The sequence below is a fragment of the Carassius carassius genome, chromosome 10 (assembly GCF_963082965.1).
Source record: "Carassius carassius chromosome 10, fCarCar2.1, whole genome shotgun sequence".
NCBI lineage: Eukaryota > Metazoa > Chordata > Actinopteri > Cypriniformes > Cyprinidae > Carassius > Carassius carassius.
In genome coordinates this window covers 14,423,190-14,440,860 of record NC_081764.1, presented here as the reverse complement: position 1 = coordinate 14,440,860, position 17,671 = coordinate 14,423,190, and the positions used below count along the sequence as shown (strand labels likewise).

The 17,671-nt window shown below is 34.5% G+C and overlaps 2 protein-coding genes across 2 annotated transcripts in view; both read right to left on the bottom strand.

Moving 5' to 3' along the window:
- The window catches only part of LOC132151837 (inactive tyrosine-protein kinase transmembrane receptor ROR1-like), a 142,289-nt gene extending 138,779 nt beyond the window's left edge, over positions 1–3,510 (bottom strand). Inside the window, exon 1 of the mRNA XM_059560251.1 lies at positions 3,171–3,510. Within this exon, the coding sequence (XP_059416234.1) occupies positions 3,171–3,252 (82 nt within the window). The 5' untranslated portion in view covers positions 3,253–3,510. The remainder of the gene's footprint in view (positions 1–3,170) is intronic.
- A 6,443-nt stretch (positions 3,511–9,953) lies between these two features.
- On the bottom strand, positions 9,954–15,997 carry LOC132151838 (phosphoglucomutase-1-like). The gene is made up of 11 exons (XM_059560253.1): positions 15,686–15,997; positions 14,682–14,844; positions 14,445–14,588; positions 14,217–14,342; positions 13,918–14,108; positions 13,017–13,171; positions 12,774–12,889; positions 11,922–12,057; positions 11,646–11,829; positions 10,737–10,871; positions 9,954–10,252 (listed from the first exon to the last, which is right to left on the bottom strand). The coding sequence occupies exons 1-11, from the start codon at positions 15,929–15,931 to the stop codon at positions 10,163–10,165; spliced, it is 1,686 nt and encodes a 561-aa protein (XP_059416236.1). The 5' UTR covers positions 15,932–15,997; the 3' UTR covers positions 9,954–10,162.
- Between the last annotated feature and the right edge of the window lie 1,674 nt (positions 15,998–17,671).

Below are 17,671 nucleotides of genomic sequence, written 5' to 3'. Positions count from 1 at the left end.
TACATGTGTGACTGCATCATATAATTACTATTAATTAATAATATTGATAGTTCATCATCTAGCTGACTACGTCTTGTATTATTATTTTTATTTTTCTAAAATCCTGTCAAACGTGCACAAACTACTAGCTACTACTAAATATTGTAGAAACATAATTTTCTGTAAAGTTGCTTTGTAACGATTTGTATTGTAAAAAGCACTATACAAATAAACTTGAATTGAATTGAATTGAATTTCACAAAACTGGAACTTGTGGTTGGATGGGCATTCCATGAACATCGATGAATGTTTTTTTTTTTAAAGATGGGAGCCTTGATGCTTGAGTACTACTGTACACTTGAAGACCAGATTAAACCAATGAGTTTCACTACGATGAGTCAAATCCTCCCTCGTAGGCTTTTCTTGAAGAGAAAGTGGCTTTAGTGTCAACATCCAGTCTGGCAGTATAATGCACTGATTCCACCCCAGTGATTTATAATCTACCAACTATTATTAAAACCAAAGACTGGATCGCGAAAGCCTTCTGTTTCCATTTTACCCACTGCTCTCAAAAATATGACACAGCCAGATATATGTAGTGTAGTTTCTATAAAACTCCATCTGAAAAGGTTTAAATTTTGTGACAAAATATCCACGGATACTATCTAAAACAGATGGGGAAAATTGCATTTATATCGACAAGGTGAAGTAAGCCACATATTGACAAAAAACTCATCCATCAGCTAAAAGGGCAAACTAACTCTAAACCAAAACATAAAATGTGACCCTGGGCCACAAAACCAGTATTAAGTGTCAATTTTTCCAAAATTGAGATTTAAACATACTGTTATGTTGTTTAAATGTTATACATACTGTTTACTATACATACTTTCCATTGATGTATGGTTTATTAGGATCGGACAATATTTGGCCGAGATACAACTAATTGAAAATCTGGAATCTGAGGGTGCAAAAAAATCTAAATACTGAGAAAATCGCCTTTGAATTTGTCCAAATGAATTCTTAGCAATGCATATTACTAATCAAAAATTAAGTTTTGATATATTTATGGTAGAAAATTTACAAAATATCTTTACTGAACTTGATCTTTACTCAATATCCTAATGATATTTGGCAAAAAAAGAAAAAATCTCTAATTTTGACCCATACAATGTTTTTTTTTGGCTATTGCTACAAATATACCCCAGCGATTTAGGACTGGTTTTGTAGTCCAATGTTACAAATGGTGTTCATGTCTTCCATCCTAAAGTACAGACATCCCAGCACAAAGCCGGAAAGAAGGGAATCTGGAAAGAAATCTATCCAACCCACAGCACCAATGGTCTTAGTAAGTTATAAATGAGGAGCAATTGTTAAAATTCCCCTCTGACAACTCAATGCAGAAAACTTTGCATGTCATGGACTACAGACACTCTATAACATTAAAGTCATAGTTTTAGAGATAGATTACTTGATTTGCTAGCAGGTTGTTGCTTTGTCAGTAAAATTTGTCTTAAATGCCGATATACTGTAGTATATTGTAACTGAAGCTCACAATTCAACTGAAATATTTTTAGTTGAAGTAATTCATGCTTAGGTTGAAATCTGATTAGCGCTTAATGCAAGCTGCATTTGTAAACTAAGTTAAATGGTTAGTTTGCTTATTTAAAAAGAAATTTCTGCAAAAGTTATCAGAATATATGAAGTTGACATAAATATGAAATGTAATAAAATAATGTAATATTAACATTTGAATATATATATATATATATAAAAAACATATTTTTTCTTTTCCTTTCTTTTTTTTTCTTGGATTAATCCTGGCCAGAATATCTCAAATAGATTTGTATTATCAATGCAATGATAGTAAACTGATAAAATAATGCACGTCACTGAGCCTTAATTTAAATATGAAATACTGCCTTTGCACATCTATCTGTATATCTGTAAAAAAAAAAAAAAAAAATATATATATATATATATATATATATATATATATATATATATAATGCAGTGTATGGGTACACTGATAATTATAAACTTCATGTACTCTATAATTATTTTGCAAAGCTGCCTGTACTTACATACTGTTACTGTTTTAACTATTGTAGTAATCCATAATAGTAACATTCTGTCATGTAACATATACAGTACACTCAAAAATATATGTTGCTCAAAAGTGTACAGCTACATTCATACATACATAAGTCAGTCTTTAGTATTTATACCAATGTCCCTTTAATAGGGTATTCTATAGTCTTTGTTTACACTCATGTCTCATCCTTGTAAACTAGGAATAATGAAAAGCTCATAGAAGTTAATTAACCTTTTTAAGCCCTTTGCTCAGTATAATTGGATGCTATCTTATGTCAAAGCGCTATTCTAAGGCAAATGAAGCAGCTCAGACCATACAAAGAGACTCCAGCTGAGAACTTAAGACTATTACTCTCTCAATCAGTGAAAGAGCTTTACTGTCATTCCAATGACACAAAAACTGTTTAGACAGCCCTTTGGCAACATGAGTCAATAGCTAAACAAAAAATCCTGGGGACTACTAAATGAAATGACACCTCTAACTAGTTGTTCAACATGAAGTTTGAGTAAAGTACATATATCGTATATTAAATATCAACAAAATGTCACTTTACATAACAGAGTACATATTACAGCCCCTATACAAAAACACGTTTTAATTTACTTATATTGAATATTGTACATTTATGATCCCACATGAATAAATACTATAGTAATTTATAGTAAATAAGTGCTTGAACTGATTTGTTGTGGTAATTCTATAGCCTAGTTGCTGTGGTAATATAACAGCTATAATAATATAAACAAATCACTTTACCCTATACCGTACTAAGCTTTCTACAACTATAGGGTACATTATACTACAATACAGTAAAGTTTACTGTAGTAAAACCTTGAGTATACTACAGTATTTATTACAGTTTATCAGTTCACTATAGTTATTACTACCTGTTACTACTATTACTACTACTACGCTGTAGGATTCCTTAACAAAGTGTTGTAGGCTATAAATACTATATATATATATCCTACATAGTAATACACTTTATTATAGTAAGGTTCAAAAACACTATAGTATTTACAAGAAATTACTATAGTATTTTTTTTTCCATGTGGGATGAACACAGTGTTGTAATTGCATGACTTCGATCGCCTACCGCAGTTGACTACGAGCAGCACGATGATCAGTGTGAAGTTGCGCTGGCACCCGTGCGGCTCTTTCACTGTTCCTCTGCGCATTTCTTCTGCCTCTGAGCGCTCTTACATCCAGCGCAAGTTCTTCTCGCAGGTCAGTGTTATAGCTGGAGAATGCAGAGCTTTTTGGGGCTTTACTAATCCTCGGGTGTCCGCAGAGGTGTAATGTTGTAAGCGGATGGTCCTCTGCTCTACTCTCTCCTTCTGTTGCTCCTGTTTGGAGTTCGACTTTCTTCAGTCCTCTCAAGAAGTTTCCACAAAGTCTCAGGACATGTGCTGCTTAGCGCTTAACGGTGTGTTTGGCGCCACCTGCTGTTTCAATACAGGACATAAATGTGTGGAAATTGCCTTATTTTTTATTTTATTTTATTTTTTTACAGAAAACACATAAGGAAATCAATCACTAGTGCATTATTTGCTAACTATTTTGGAGTAACTCAGTTTCCCAGCTCCACATCATATTGTAAGTCCCAAAATGCCTATTCAGCCTAAACACTATCTCTATTCTTTGTCACAGCGAGAACCCCCAAAACTATAGCAAGAAATCCCTCTGAATCACAGTCTTTTATAACACTGGACAATAACTATACTGCCTTGTTCAGCATTTCATTTCAAAATTCATGAAAAGTATGTTGTAAATTATGTTTGTAGTCCCAACACAAATTAATTGCCCTCCACTGTACAATGTTTAGGAATTTTGTTGCATTAGCTATTTTGTGTTGCAACAGACAACAACATTTAAAGACAGTTATTGTATTTAAAAACAATCCCTATAAAAAGAAGAATAATGATAATAATAAATAAATAAGGCCACAGGATACAGTAATTAAAAAAATACAGATTTCGACATGCTGCACTTCTTTATAATGTTGGAAATAGACAAAAACATGTAAATGTGCAATTAAAGTTTAATCATTTTTATAAATGTTTAATAATTACCTTTTACTTTTTAATGTCCATAACTGTCAGTGTCTTTCCTTTCTATCCAGACCCAACATGCTGCTGTTTCAGGTTTATGAAGGCCAGACCGAGAGAATGGTAGCAATTTTACAAGCCAGGGGTTTTGCATCCTGACCTGTTTCTGTTCATTTATGTTATATCAGTGGAGGACAAGAAGAGTATGCCATTCCTCTTTTGAAGTGATGTGCTGGGTTGACTCTCCAGACCCAGAGTTCATCCCTCATTTCCTCCAGTGACTTCAGCTCTCTGACACACACAAACGGCAGGCTGCGATCAAAGCCCAGTTAAAGACTCACTCCTGCAGACTCTAATATGAGCTTACATGCTGGGAGGAGATGCTGACGGGTCAGGATGTCCCTGCTGCTTTCATAAGAACTTTTTGATAGAATGAATTGTGAAGAAATGGAAACTAATTTTAAGAAATCAAACACATTATACTGTGACCATGCAGTTGTGTAGAAAAGCTGTGAAGATTCATAAAGCAACAGGATTATTTTGTCCAAGCTAAGATTTATAACTTTTTTTTCCCTCTCTTCTGTCAAGCGTCTCAGGTTTCAAAGAAAAGCTGTACCTTTTCTTCAGTGTGATTGCATCTAATATTAAACATTTGGAAACCATTATCGGCTGAGCGGCAAAGCAGTTTAAATATTTGTAACATGGGGCTGTTTTTCTTTCCGATATCTATGTTTTATTTTCCCAAAGTAAAATACTATTATTAAAATTGCAACCATGCACAACAAAACTCATCTACTTGTAATGAGCTGGGGGATTGAGAGTTATGCGGTCCACTTTGACCTATTCTAGATCTATTCAGAATGGACCTTGTGTTCTGAACCTCAAATTTAGTAATCTCTGGAGTTACTAGGGTTTGTAGGTAATAGGAATAAGATCTCTTTAATTATGAATGAGAAGCAATACTGAGCTTCCTACTATCCAAAAACAGAATTGAAGTTACTTGTGTTCTTCCTTTTTATGTAATATTCTTTTTTTCTTATAGGGTTACATGATACTCATATGTTTGTCCTATTATGTTTTTAAATAATAATAATAATAATAATAATAAAAAATCAATTCATACATACAGTGGCTTAAACACACCATCTATGATGATGAACATTCATTTCTAAACTAAAATTAATTTTATGTATTTTAAAATCCAACAGTATCAGGGTGATGAGAAAAAAAAACATTTAAAAAAAATTCTTACAAATTATTGGTAGTTTCACACCACTGCTATGATTTTGGTGTAATAATATTTTATTATTATTTGTAGAAAAATACAAAATGCAAAAATATTATAAAAACTTTACTCGTCAAATTAAAGTCATAGTATGAGGAACATGCAGGGAAAAATATGGCCTTATATTAACTTGGTTGTACCAAGTGACACTTTGTAAAGTCCTCTGTTTGAAAATTTTCTTGAAAATGGTATCCAAGTTTTTTCCAAATTCATTGAATAGCACATGAATAGCACTTCTTTTCTTTTTTATATTATTGTTGATTATTTCTAACACTCTTAACCATCAGGCATCTTTACTCTAATAATAAAGACGTAGACTTTCAGAGATGATGCATGTATTGTCATGCATTTGTTCTACCCAAATAAGGGCATTGTTGGTGACATCATTTCTGGGAACTGATGATGTGTGCCTGGCGAGACATTTTTGAGTGGAGTTCAAGATGTGCTGTGACTGTGACCTTGAAGATCTGTAAATGACGTCTGTTGGATCATTTACATTTAGATAAAAAAAAAATCCCTTTGAAACTAATCCTTGATCAGAGTCCAAGAATGACAAAGAAGCAATGTGCATTCTAAAATCTAGTAACATTTACATTTCTGCTATTAACAAGCTAAGGCAAAATGAACAGCAAGGAAAGGTGATATTTACAAATGCATAAAGTAGTGAGAGAGTCCACATAGAGAAGACTTATTTGAAGTCTTTGGGTGGATGGGTGGTCTCTCATTAAAGTTTTCCAGTCTTTCAGCCTCTGATAGCAGTTGCATTTGGTACAAGGGGTCATGTTTGATCAAATGGAAGTAGGGTCAGCAAGAATTAGACAACGAGTGACATACAGTAGATTATTCAAACGTGTGTATATGTGTGTGTTTCAGGAAGAGGTGGGGTGGAGGGTACAAAAAGGAAAATGAAAGATGCAAAGAGTGCCAGCATGACCCTGTTGCTGCATTTATTTTGCCTGGCTTTTAGGATTATTGCTCAGACTTGATCATGCTGATCTTTGCCCACATGACCTGCTGAAAATGATTGCATCTCAGCACATTCCATAAGGCTTTAAGCTGGGCCCAATAACATAAACAAAATGGATCAGTACACTCTTGTTGTTAGGTCAACAGGTCATCTCTCTCTGTCTGAGTTATTAGATTCCTATGGTAATTGGTATCATAGCATAGCACCCTCCGGATAACAGAGGGGAAAAGAATGCAGAAAAGACCAACATGCCACACTGTGTGAGCTAATATTTTGGGATATTAAGGGCTCCTTGGATTAATCTGTCTTGCATCGTCCAGTAAATAACTGGAATGAAAGCTTGATGTAGGTTTATTTTCATGGAGTAAACTGTGCATGGGGAACTGTGTAAACTTGGAAAAACAAATATATTCTTTCTCTGCAGTTGTTGGAAAACAAAGTAAGGAAATATACTCAATGCTTGATGCAAACTAAAATGTTACATGAGGTAAATGCTGTGTACACAACACGCACACACATAAATAATGTACACATATATGTATGAAGAAATTATGATTTCTGAATGATAATGTGAAGATAATGTGGAAAGATTAAGGCAAAGCAGATGTTGAAAGGGGTAAAATAACTTTTAAGATTTCCAGAATACTTAAAAAAAATTCTACATAACAATAACATACATGGAGTATAAAAGGTATTTGCACTGATTGCAATTTTTTTTATTTTACAAGATCTCTTTAGTAGTCTTTATGTCTAAAATTATTTGTGTGAGTGACCTTTTTAGATCTCTTTAGACCTCTAGATTAAATAAAGATGCTGTGGTAGAAATATAAAGAGATTAAAAGAGAACTTCAAAATATACGTAATAACCTGACAGCTAAATAAACACTGTTGCTGCCATTACCTCATGTAATGACATCCAATGAAAATAAAACCTGCAAACCATTACTTTCAGGACGTTCTTTGTTTCTTGCTATGTCAACAAAGTGGGGCTTCTACAATGTGCAAACCTGTTCTGAAAAAATGTCCCACCCATTTATTCATCCAGAGCACAAGTGGGAAACTATTTGAAAGCAGGTGTTTGATGGGTGTCCTGACAGGTAGAAATAAATGGGTTGTAATAAAGTTGAGGTCATTTCTGACAAAGACTGAAGAAATGTTTTGATCATATGGGTATGTGTGTGTGCAGGTTTCAAATAGGCTGCTACATTAAAAAAAAAATAAAAAAAATTGGCCTATATATATTTTTCATAATAAAGAGGTTTCTGTTCTCAAGTATGTGCACCTGATTTTCCATATCCCATATTAACTAAATTGAAGGAAATTTCAAACCAAATAGACTGACTGGGAGTTTATGATGACAACACATCAGTTCAAGAAGGCAATATATATACAGTCATGGCCAAAAGTATTGGCAGTGACAAATTTTGTTTTGCAAAGTTTGCTGCTTAAGCTGTTGTGGTGTTTATTCACATTGTTTCTAGATTATTATGTACAGTGATTGGATGCATTTTAATAATTGGGAAGCAGTGCTTCCAGTCATTGTGTTCTTGTTAGCAATGGTTCCCTACAAAGAAACACGTGTAGCCATCATCGCTTTGAGTCAAAATGGCCTTACATGCAAAGAAATTTCTCGAAAGAACATTGCACCTGAAAGAACCATTTAGCAGATCATCAAGAACTTCAAGGAGAGAGGTTCGACTGCAGTGGAGAAGTCTTCTGGATGTCCCAGCGTGTCCAGCAAGCGCCAGGACAGTCTCCTCTTGTGGAGTCAGCTAAGGAATCGTGTCTCCAGAGCAGAGCTTGCTCCGGAATGGCAGCAGGTTGGTGTGAGAGCATCTGCACGCTCAGTGAGGCCAAGACTTTTAGACAACGGCCTGGTATCAAGAATGGCGGTAAAGAAGCCACTTCTCTCCAAGAAAAAACATCAAGGACAGACTGAAATTTTACTGGAAGTACAAGGATTGGACAGCAGAAGACTGGTGCAAAGTTATTATCTCTGTTGAAGTTCCCTCCTGACGGTTTGGGACATCTGGAAAATCGATTGTTTGGAGAAGAAAAGGTGAACGCTTCCAGGAGTCCTGTGTTGTGCCAACAGTGAAGCATCCTGAGACCATCCATGTGTGAGGTTGCTTTTCAACCAAGGGAGTGGGCTCTCTCATAATTCTGCCAAAATAAAGTTCTGTGAATAAAGAATGGTATCAGAACGTCCTTGCAAGAGCAATTCTTCCAACGATCCATGAGCAATTTGGTGATGATTCCTGCATTTTCTGGCATGATGGAGCACCATGTCACAATTGATTAAGTGATTAAGTGTGAGTGATTAAGAAGTGGCTCGAAGATCATTAAATTGAAATTCTGGATCCGTGGCCAGGCAACTCCCTGGATCTCAATCCCTTAGAGAACTTGTGGTCAACAATATTTTCAATAATAAATTATATATATATATATATATATATATATATATATATATATATACAGTACAGACCAAAAGTCTGGACACACCTTCTCATTCAAAGAGTTTTCTTTATTTTCATGACTATGAAAATTGTAGAGTCACACTGAAGGCATCAAGGGCTATTTGACCAAGAAGGAGAGTGATGGGGTGCTGCGCCAGATGACCTGGCCTCCACAGTCACCGGACCTGAACCCAATCGAGATGGTTTAGGGGTGAGCTGGACCACAGACTGAAGGCAAAAGGGCCAACAAGTGCTAAGCATCTCTCGGGGAACTCCTTCAAGACTGTTGGAAGACCATTTCAGATGACTACCTCTTGAAGCTCATCAAGAGAATGCCAAGAGTGTGCAAAGCAGTAATCAAAGCAAAAGGTTTAAATCAGGCAAGATATCTGATTTAAAAAACACAGCTTTTCTGTTAAATAATACCAATAAAAATTGCGTCTCTTGTCTGTAACAATAGGTTTGGAACTATACTATTGGTGAACTATACCTTTAGGTTAAAAATGTGTCTTAATTTATATACTCATATTGTTTTGGTAGGCATGTCTTATGATGGTAGAACATTGTTTACAAATTCTGACATATAATGTTATATTTAGCATGAATGCAAGCAAGCATGTATAATTCATAAAATAGTTTATAAAAATCCAAGAGGCAATACATTAAGTCAAATGTCAAAAGTTTCTGTCTAAAAACATAAAGAATATAATTAACTTTTAAATCTTCTTGATGAATTTTTGCAGCAGCCAAACCAGTAATAATACTGTTTTAGCCTTTAGTTAGAGCAGATATCACCCAGATTTAAGTTATACAGAAAACCTTTACATAAAAATTATTGTAATCTGAGGTTTTAAGTGTCAAGATACTTGTGCTATTTGTAGTGCCAATTTAAAAGGCAGAATATATTTTATCCACTAATAACACACTGCAGCATAATAGTTACTACTTTCAGCCTTAAATGAAAGACAAATGGTGTATATGAATAAAACATAGCTGTTGTTTTTAAAATCTAAATATGATAGGTCTAGCAGAAACAGAGGAAAGTTAAGTGCTTTAGTCTTCATGACAAAAGAAAATTCATGAGAAAATTCAAGGTTCCTCAAGAACAAATCACAAGAAGCCATTCATTTTATAGAATTTAATTAATACTCTCTTTATTTATAATGGATATAGATCTTTGATTGTGCACGTGGAACACAAAAAATGTGACACATTCTTGAAGACACAGTGACTGGGGTATGAAACTGATGCCATTAATGCTGCAGTAAGGCATTACGGCGTACAGTAAGGGCTTGTCTGGGCTGGATCAGGTGAATATGGGCTCTTGGGTAATTATGTGATCACTGTTGGAGCGGTGCGACCCGTCTTTTCCTGAAGCTGAGAGATCCTCAAGGCAATGTCCACCAGAGGAGCCAGCATGACCTGTTCACAGCGGTTAAGAGACAAAGTTAATAATGTTAAAGAGGTTAGAAATGTCACAAATGAACTATTAGGGAACCGCAAAATGAGAGAAATACAATAGGGACTTTGATTTAGAATAAATGAAAACGGATGGTCCAAACTGACTGTTTTGTATTAAAAATTATAATTTTTTTTCTTCTACAGTAACTCAAGCTGCACAACTCAGGATGAAAAGAACTGCTGGAACTAAAAGTCATCTCAGCTCAATTCTAAGCGTGTCTGAGGTTGATTCTTTAAGACTCTTGTGATCCAGTTTGAGCAGATAAAATTTAGTGAATCTGATCTTTAACCACATGTGCAGGGATGAGCATGTCAAAATTGATTACTGCAACAGCTACAACAGATTTTTTCTTTAAAATATAATAAAAAAAATATATATAATACATTTTTTTGATAAAAGTATATGTGGTGGGAGAACAAATATTTAAACTTTTGACCAGTTAACCTGTGGGTCCTGATAAATTTTCTGGGGATCTTTCTCATAGCTGTCAATGTAAAGCCTGATGGTTGCCCCGGCACTGCCTGTCCCGCTGAGACGGAAGATAATACGTGAGCCATCAGAGAAGATGATCCTCAAACCCTAAAAAAAGCATGAAGACAGGAAACAGGGATGAGGGCCAACATACTGTGTTTTGGAAAGCATGCACAAATTTCTATGAAATTGAGAAAGGTGTCTAGATGAAACTTTCCAAGACTGTTCATTTGGATGGTATTTTCATGAGATATTTTAAACACATTAAAGGCCACGATGAAGTTATTCTTTCAACAGCAATGCAGATCATCAGTAATTTTATCAGAGAAATCATATTAAGCAATACTGTATCTACATTTCTATGTCATTTCAGTATTTGATGTGTAAAAGAACAGACAATCAGCAGTCATAAAAAAGGATAAAATAAATGTAAATAATATATGAAATATTTCATTATACGAATAGAAAGAGCGGTTTTCAAAATAATAGTAGTGAAATTTATGACTGCATATTAAAAAAAACTTGAAATAGAATAAAAAAAATGATTATAATAAGAATCACATATTAGAATGATTAGAATGATTCACAATATATTTTGAAACAAATTGTTTTTTAGTAAATAAACAATAAATATTATAGAAAATAATTTAGAATATGTGAAGAATCCGCTGATTTCTATATAATAACAGTGGGCTTTATGACGAACTGTTTCTAGTTCTAATCATATATTTGACTAAATGCACATCAGAACATTAAAGTGACCTGAAACCTACAGGAGAGCTTATAAAAAAACGAATTATGCAAAGGACTGACCATATAAGCACTAATCATTTATGTTTCCTGATCTCATTAATCACATCTTCATATTATTATCAGACTCACCTGTCCTTTTGAAACACTGCCATCGACAGGGTCTGTGTACTCAAAGTTATCAGCCTTCTCCACTTGATACGTTTTATCCCCTGAGGAGAACTTCTTCCCTAGAAAGGCTTTATCAGACATAGCTGTCTGTAAGTGATCAATCATCTTATTCGCAGCATCAGAGTCCACCTCTTCATAGTCATACCTGAAATAGAGATTCAGGACAAAGTTTGGTGTCTTCCACAAGTCTACCAGCAGAGGGCAGCCAAGCTATAGAAAGCTCTCTATTGGAGTTACCTTGTGAAGAAGTTCCGTCCAAACTTCTGCCAGTGGTCTTTCATGATATCCTCTACGCTCTGCTTGCGAGAGGCCAGGATTGAGAGCCATGCCAGAACTGCCCACAGACCATCTTTCTCCCGGATGTGATCAGATCCTACCAAAAAAAAACAAAAAAAAACGGGACTTTAAAAGGGTGTATCATGAGAAAACAAGCTTCCTTTCATATTTCTGCGATGAAAGAGCTTCAGATACTTTGAAAACTTAATGTAAGTGGTCATGAAACTATTTTATAACTTTATGAACTTAAATGTATAACTGCATATTTGGTGGAAAACACAAAACAACAACAAAAAGTTATAAATGAACCTCAGTAGAATGCTATGATAAACTTTGTTATGGTTTTTGGACATATTCTTGCAAATAACATATAATTACATTTATCTTACAGATAAAAAATACAAATGTTACAGTGAAACATGATTAACTATGAGTAAGCTTACCATACATTGTGAGAAAATGTAAACGGTTTAACAGCACATTATTTGTCATTTTACTGTCAAATGTATGGTTTTGCAACAAAAACTATGAATTATCATACAATTTATGGTGAAAAATAGCAAAAGCAAAGTCCCTTTCAAAAGACAAGTCCCTGCTAGACATTTTTTTAAGGTGTGTATATATATATATATATATATATATATATATATATATATATATAAATTTTTTTTTTTTTTTAATTATTAATTATTATTATAATTTTTTTTTTTAAGTATTTACCCACTAATTTAAATACTTCAAAATAAAAGCTTTTCACCATAAACCTTCTAAACAGGTTAATAATGAGTTAAAGGGAGTCTCATAGCTACTCACCAGTACCAAAGCTTTCTTCACCACAGAGGGATAACTTGCCAGCATCCATCAAGTTTCCAAAGAATTTCCAGCCTGTGGGAGTCTCATAAAGCGGCATCTTCAAAGCTTTGGCAACACTGTATGGCAAAAACAAACAATATTTATGACATTCTATGGCGTGTGTAGTACACACTTATTACACTTATTTAGGTAGTTAAATATAGGGCTTAATCACAAAATATAAGTAAGCTTAGATGATCATACTTGTCCAAAGCACCACTGGTGGGCATACTGCGAGCCAGACCCTTCACGCCAGTCTTCTGGAAATATGGGATCGATGTAATGTTTGCACCAATGACTGCCACAGAGTCTGAGGGGTTTACAAAGAATCCATGCTTACCCAGAACCATGTTACGATCCTGCAAAGAGAACAGCAAGAAGGGAAAAATGATGAGGTTTTAATTGAGAATCATTTCTAGTTGATATTAATTGCATTATTAAAAGCACAACTGTTACCAAAATGTTTGGGAGCAATTTTTAAATTATTTTATTCAGCAAGGATCAATTAAATTGATCAAAACTGAGAGTAAAGACATTTATAATGTTACATAATGTTAATGGTATAATGTTAGATTTACATTTCAAATGAATACTGCTATAAATACTGAATTTGCAATTCATCAAAGAGTCCTGGAAAAATAAATAAATGAATAATATATATATATATATATATATATATATATATATATATATATATATATATATATATAGTTTTTACATACATATTAAGCAGAACAACTGTTTTTGATAATTCTTATGTATTACATGTCTTAAATATTTATTGATTACCAAATCAGCATATCTGAATAATTTCTGAAAGATAATGTGAAGTAAGACTGAAGTAATGGCTAATGAATATTCAGCTTTGCCATCACAGGAAAGAATAACATTTTAAAAGATATTATGATAGAAAATGTTTTTTTTTTAATTGATATATAATATTTCAAAATACTACAGAGTTTTAACCGCATTTTTCCTATTGATCAAATAAATGAAGTCTGGGTAAGCAGAAGAGAATTCTTTTGAAAATATAAAAGAGTAACCCCAAACTTTTGAACAGCAGCGTATGGGGTTATAAACTTCAGATATAAAATTTAAGACTTACACCATCACCATCAAACGCTGCTCCAAAGTCATATTCCCCTCCCTTCATAGCGTTGACCAGGTCAGCAGCATATGTTAAGTTAGGGTCAGGATGGTGTCCCCCAAAGTCCTCAGAGGGGACACAGTTAACAGCAGAGTTAGCAGGTGAACCAAGTTCTTCACATACAATCTTCTTTATATAAGGACCCACCACTAGTGTGAAAAACACAGAAAGAGGTCGTCTTCAGTTGGTTCATATATATACGGTTTATGTAAGTAGTTTGAGGTCATATTTATGTTTTGGAGGAATAAAATCCATACCTCCATGCATTGCATCAAGCCGTACATTGATATGATTGGGTCCTGAAAGCAATTCTTTCAGAGCAGCAAAATCAAAGATATCTCTTAGCATCTCTGCGTAGGATTCCACTGAGTCCACAATTTCAACTGTAAAAGATACAAGACTGTGAACCACACTGTAGACTCAATCAAATATGAACTGAAAATGATTTTATATAACTGGCAAATAGTAAAACAACAAAATGGTACCAGTAAAGGGCTTGAACATGTCAACTTCAAAGGTCTGCTTGCCAATGGTTGAGAGGTCCACCTTGAGCTCAGGGCAGATGTGATATTCCTGCAGGCTCTTGCTGATCTGAAAGATTTTGTCTGTGATGCCCTCTGGTGCAGGACCTGGGAAAGACAAACAAGACAAACTGAATTTCAGTTCAATAGTCTTTAATACTTCATCACTAACATTTTTGCATTTATGCATGCATCTCTAACCTCCACTAGATATGTTGAACTTTATGCCGAAGTCTCCGCTGGGGCCGCCAGGGTTGTGACTGGCTGTCAGGATGATCCCCCCGATGGCTTTGATTTTTCGGATCACACAGGAAACAGCAGGTGTTGACATAATCCCATTCTGACCAATGACCAGCCTGCCAATCTAAGAGATCATGGACGAGACAAGTGATGATCAACTCGTGAAAAACAAGATGATAAATAATAATAATCATAAAAATAAGAAACATCTTGAAGGTTATATTCAGAAACACACTGTTTCATAAACCCTGAACCATAAGAGATAACAACACTGACTTCGCTATCCAGTACAATGTTTACACCACATCGACCCAATTGATGTGTCCTTGTGATTTACAGAACACACATATACTATGGACTGTTACACAACACTGCAACTGCATTGCAATCAATGGCTAGTGCATATTCATAAAGAATGAAAATGTAGTACTTAAAAAGTGATGCAAACGCTGTGTTCTGTACCGATTTAACTTTAATACAGCACTCATGCCGTGCAGACTAGGGACGTGACAGCAGGCACGCCTTCTCCACATCATGGTCTCTGCTACAAGACTGCTTCTTCTGTTAAAGAAATGCTCGCGCCCTTACAAAACGCTGCTGCAAGTTTTTACTTTCTAAATTAATTGCGATCTGCAACATGATGAGACGGATGTTGTGACGTCAAAACGGAGCGGCTCCTGCTTTTGGCAGTGCGTGAAATGTCAAAGGTGTCCCAAAACAGTTCAGCTTAAAAGATCACGGAGCTCGTTTGCTTAAAGTCAGAATCATTTCCGCGAGTCGGTTCTTTTGAACAGCTTGATTTAAAGAACCAGAACATAAGATTCTGCGATTCATTTACGTTATACTGCAGCAGTTGCGTCAGCCATTCGTCCCTGGCATGAAACATATAAAGTGATCGTGATTATTTAGTTTTTGTTGGTTGTTTCATTAACACGGGTGTTTCATCGAATTCGGCCAATACTAACCCCATTAGCTGCAGCAATCTGGACGATCAGCTGAATAGCGTCTTTCATGAAGAAGCGTCCATCTCCTCCCACTACCAGGGTGCCCTCCTGCCTCTGAGCAGGGTCAGTGGTGGAAATGATACTCTGGATAAAATTCTCCGCATAATGCTGGTTCTGTTGGAACACAGTCACCCTCTTTCTCAAACCGCTTGTTCCGGGTTTTTGATCGGTGTATGGTTTGGTCTTAATAACCGTAATTTTCACCATGTTGCAGCAGCAGTCAGTGTCTGTCACTACTTGTATCCGGGTGCCCAGGCAGAGGGATGTCCGTTCATCACGTAGCTTCTCTACTCACACATTGGCCTTTCGCCACTTAAACGGTCACGCCCACATTTAAAGAGACAGTTAAACCATTTATGACGTCTGCAATACTAGTGTACATAACCTTGAAAAAAATTGATGTTATGGTGAAATGTTTTTCATTTGATGGTGATAAAAGTGTTCTGTTTATATTTGATTTAATTATAATAATTGCCCGTTACTATATTCAAATGGAATGAAAAAAATGCCAAATTTTGAAGAATGTAAAATAGATATTAAAATATATTTAGAGACGATATCCAAAAGCAAAAACTTGAAATAAAAACTATACAGATGTTTAATAGATACAATTTCATGTAAAATGCCCTTTTTGTTAGTTTTTGTTGTTTTCTGTTTTCTCTTTTTTGTATTAATTTTTTTTTTGTATTACCCCTGACATGTATGGTTATGTACTCTTGTTTGTAAACTATCCTCTGTTCTTGTTAATATTAAAAATAAATAAATAAATAAATAAAATACTAGTGTACAAAAAGGCTAAAGCAAGTGAAACATAAAACTATGTTTTTTGCTCTAAATTAATATTGTATCATATGAGAACCTAAACAAACAAACAATATTTGAACATCTCAGTGGTTGTAGATCAAATAATTCATCTTTAGATATGCCTGACTCTACACTGAATCTCAATATTTATCTCAGCATTAAGATTTAAGGCTTTTAGTTGTACACTTAAGCAGGTCTTGTGGGAGAAGATGTAGGGGCCCTTGAAAGTACATGCTGGGAAAGCTGGAGCTCTCGATCAGAGTTTTGTTTATCTATTGCATCAAGTTTCACCCAGAATTCATTCAAAGCAGAACAAAGTTTACAACGATGCTAGGTTCAAATGTTGTCATGATATTGCAAGTTTCTTAAAAAAAATAAATAAATACATGTTAAAAGTCAAGCTGGAACAGTGTCTCGAATACAAGAGAAACAGACATGGGTGTCACATTTTGGATAAAAGATTGTTGTACAAAAATCTCTGAGCGCTAACAACACTAAATAAAACAGAGGCTACATACTGAATACAACATTTGGAGAGGTTTACTTTTTTGGTGAGAGAGATGGAGATCAAAGGAATGCAGTTTAAATACTCCTCACATGTCATGTGACCTTTAGTGTCTTGTTCTACAGTTACAGTCGTGAAAGTCAAAGGGCAAAATAATTGACTGAAAGTTATAAATAGAAGCTTAAACCTACATGTGGTGCTAAAGGTCAAGGGCGAATAAAATTTAGGTCTGTGTGTATAACAGAGCCCGCTAGCTTAATGCCAGAGTAGTGCTTAAAACTAAATTAGTGTATTTATATTGCTTATGTTAAATTGCCACAGTTTCATAGGAAACACAAACTGGTATGAAATGTAATGTGATTGGTTACCTCCCATTATGGACTGGGGTAAATGTGAAAAATAAAGATAAAAAATTATTAAAATAAAATAAATTCATTCAAACAAACTGTTCACAGAAAAGAATATTAAATATTTGTGTGAACTTTGTGTGAAAACAATTGCTTTATTTACAAAAAATGAAATGAATATAATGTATATAACTGTAATAACATTAATAGTGTTATAATAATACAGAAACAGTAAAAACAAACAAACAGACAAACAAACATGATAACTTTTGAAAGCTATTATAAAACATG